Raw genomic sequence first — 3592 nt, 5'->3', positions numbered from 1 at the left:
GCATTTGCACGCTACTCCAGCGTCACACTCGGTAAACCCGCCTACTCAGGACCGTCTTCTACCAATCGTTCATCTCGAGGAGCAAGTTTTTGCCTTCTTTTTCGGAAACTGAGTACCGCAATGTCCATCGCCAAGGCAATCCGCCGCCTTGGCTCGGCGCCCAGCCATGTAGGTGTATGCTCTGCAGCATCGACCCGAAGGTAAGGATATAAAACTTTTGGCCCGTAGGTGCTGCTGTTACTTCCTTACCCTACTACCTCTCACGAAACCTCCTACTCGAGCCCTCGGAGCATTCCCTCGTTACCTACATATACCTAAATCGACAAGACAACTACGGTCGTTTCCACAAATTCAACATGAGGTTCTCGGTCATCACTCTTCTCGCTGCCGCTGCCGCCGTTGTAGCACAGGACACTGTCTCTGTGACTGCCGGTGGAGAGTGCGAGCCCCACGGCGACCACTGGTAAGGCGATCCGAATATCATCCATTCTCAAATCCAAACTGACAGGATCAAGGCACTGCCCCGACGGCGTTCCAGAGCCCACTGGTGCTCCTACCCCGGAGCAGCTTGCTTCGCACTCCGCTGAGGAAGCCGCTGAGGAGGCCACTTCCGGCCCTGCCTCTACCATCGCCTCCACTACCGTCACTGTCGTCTCATCTGGATCCACCATGATCACTGCCTCCGCATCCCACAGCCACGATGATGAGGACGATCACGACCACGAGGCCACCGCCAGCACTTGCGAGCCCCACGGCGACCACTGGCACTGCCCTGCTGGTGTTGCTGAGCCCACCACCGCTCCTGCTGAGACCGTCTCTGGCACTGCTACCGTTACCGGCGAAGACGCTGCGTCCGCTGCTGAGTCCAGCGCTCTCCCTGAGCAGACCGAGAACGCCGCTGTGGCCGTTGGCGCCGGAAAGGTCGCTGCTGTTCTTGGCGCTGCTGCTTTCTTCTTGTAAGCGCGGATTCGCTGGGGTAGTTTGCTGAAACCCCCCCTTTTTTTTTGCGATCTGAACTCTTTAATGAGTGGATGCGCATATGATAGATGAACTTGGCTCTACTATACGACTTTACCTGTACATATTAGTATAATGGGTCCACTTGATGGCATCCTGATCAGACTCAAAGAAACGATCCTACGCAAGAAAACCATTTGACAACATACGTGACGCGCTAAATCTAAACTGCGCAAAGTGAGTGCATGCTGAAGCTCGTTATAGTGATGTTAGTGCTAAGCAAAATATGAAACACTTGGCTGACCAGTATCCTACATGATGGTGCGTCATGAGCCACAGATAGGGCCCTCTGTGTTCGCGATTTGTTACACTTTCTAGAAGCTCGTTGGTGCAAGCCGACTTGATACAACGTCCAAGTCTACGGCGCAGTCATATGCATGTCCTCTAGCGCCATCAAAACAACACTCTATGCACTAACCTAAGTCATACCTCCGCAGACACAGAGTATTCCGCAGCAAGACATGCAAAAGTTACAACAAACCGTGCCTCGCTTTCTACGTCTAATTAGCCTCTTATTGTCTTGTATATTGACAAAGAAGGCGCCGAAACGCCACGAGACAGGAATAAAGCACAGCCCCTCCTCGTCTGGCAAACGGGAATGTCTTACAAACGAGAGACATCACCGTGCTACCATGGAATGGATCATCTGCGCCGCGTCGCTTCGACTAAATGGACATGAGGATGACGGCTAGATGGCAATCTATATCCAGTCTCGATCCGCTATCGATATGCCACCCTACACTATACGAGAGGGAATGAGACGTACTAGCGAATCAAGGGCGATGCACGAGGTGATGGGTTCTGTCCTTTGCGTCTGAAGGACGAGAATGCTGAACGTAAGGATGTGGAGTTGAGGACGCACATGCAGGATCGATACACTAAGAGATACTATTGTGCAGTTAGTAAGTGGAGCAAGTGCGTGGTTACGCGAAGCGATGATCTGCCTAGATGCCACCGAAGGACGCATATAAGAAAGCCAATGTTTGCCTCCTCTTTCTTTATCTCACACATCTCTTCAAAGCAATAGCTTCTTACTGCTGACTTCGCTCAAGCTGCAAGCCTCTTCTCTCGAATAAGCGACTACCTCAACATGAAGCTTCTTAGCCTTACGTTCACCCTCTTATCTCTTGCTGCTTTCAGTGCAGTTGCTGCGCCAGCACCAGCACCACAAGAAGGACCTCCTTGCATAGGCCGCTACTGTCTCGTATACCCTGAGCCATGGTCTGCTAAACGCAAGAACGTGACTGTGGACTGCGAGACCAACTCTTTTGGATCTTTCCACTGGTGCGACGGGGGTTGTGAAAATGGCGTTTGTCTTTGATCCGCTCTTTTCGGTCACGGTGGACGACGGGTATTACAGTGGGTTGTTTTCCAATCGATAGTTTCTAGTACTGACTACTTGCACAGCTGATGAGGAAAAGGGGTATCCTGTTACCTGGGTTCTCCGAGATGACAGGGAGTCGCGAGGCGTGATCTTGATGCTATCCTGTGGTTCACAAAGAGAATTGAGGATATTCTGAGCACCTTGAGGAAACATGCAGGAGACATGGCTTACAAAGCAAATCCAGTTGTTCTTGGAATATTCGAGTTGCGAAGTAGTGAGACATATGGAGTGAAAATGCTGATCAATGATTCGCGTGTGACGATTGGACGGAATGCAGTCTATAGAATCTCGTGTTAGAGTCAGGGATGTGGTCATTTGAACTGGTGAAGATGTGATGCGGGAGATTGCGTTCCTATGAATAAGCAACAGTGAACCAGTATCATGACAAGATTTGATGAAACGACCGAATCTTGGGGGTTTCCGCAGTGCAAATTGACTGACTGGGTCTTGGCAGAAGGGCAGAGGACGAGAGGCCGATATTACAAAATGCATGACGGAGTTGAAGAGATCCGATACGGCATGAAGCGCACACTGACACGTGCGGATATACTGACGCGTAAGATGACGTGTATATGCCCTTCTTGAGGCCGAATGTAAGTTCGAAAACGAATACCATCGCTCTTGCTATTGACACATAGTTGTCTTTGGAATGAAGGCTGTGTAAGATCTAGACGGGTTACCTTCTAAGTATCAGGTCAGCTGGTATGCGTCACGGTGCCCGTGAAGCAGTAGCTCATATGTTGGAATGTTCTCATTCGCCAATGGAGACAGACATCAGTCAATACGACAGACAGGCAACGTCTTGAAATCGTGTTAGCGCCCTGCACTCACCGTGACGCTGATTGACCAGCGCACACCCGGTACCAACAGCACGATCTGCATCCGCACTTCTATTTCAAGCTTCGTATATGTGAAGTTGTCGAATGCCGCTGGACTCAACGTCTGCAGCCGCCGAATCTCCCGTGTTAAGTAAGGGGTTGAACGCACCAATGGTTCCTCTCACATTCTTTCACCGATCAGATCATATCTTCTAGAAAGACAGGGGCTTCCAGAAGGCTACCCTTGAGTAACGCGCACAAGTTGAACTGTTCCAAGCCTTTCGATGCTTGATGTACGCTCCGATCTTGTCGGATTGTGGCCACAGGAGCGCGCAGCATGTCAGCGCATCGTATGTAGTAGACCCTGTGGAAT

At 50.8% G+C, this 3592-nt stretch overlaps 1 protein-coding gene across 1 annotated transcript; it reads left to right on the top strand.

Annotated features, from left to right (window-relative positions):
- BKA58DRAFT_194653 (uncharacterized protein) lies at window positions 1–1011 on the top strand. The gene is made up of 2 exons (XM_046165681.1): window positions 1–463; window positions 516–1011. The coding sequence occupies exons 1-2, from the start codon at window positions 357–359 to the stop codon at window positions 958–960; spliced, it is 552 nt and encodes a 183-aa protein (XP_046024317.1). The 5' UTR covers window positions 1–356; the 3' UTR covers window positions 961–1011.
- Window positions 1012–3592: the final 2581 nt, after the last annotated feature.

Source organism: Alternaria rosae, assembly GCF_020736505.1.
Source record: "Alternaria rosae strain MPI-PUGE-AT-0040 chromosome Unknown BKA58scaffold_6, whole genome shotgun sequence".
NCBI lineage: Eukaryota > Fungi > Ascomycota > Dothideomycetes > Pleosporales > Pleosporaceae > Alternaria > Alternaria rosae.
The sequence above is the reverse complement of the archived record's forward strand: the minus strand, read 5'-3'. Positions and strand labels throughout refer to the sequence as shown.

Excerpts from the sequence above, each read along its gene's own strand:
- BKA58DRAFT_194653 (XM_046165681.1), top strand. The coding sequence starts at position 357 with ATGAGGTTCTCGGTCATCACTCTTCTCGCTGCCGCTGCCGCCGTTGTA. Across the intron at positions 464-515 it reads GAGCCCCACGGCGACCACTG|GCACTGCCCCGACGGCGTTC; the intron begins GTAAGGCGATCC and ends GACAGGATCAAG.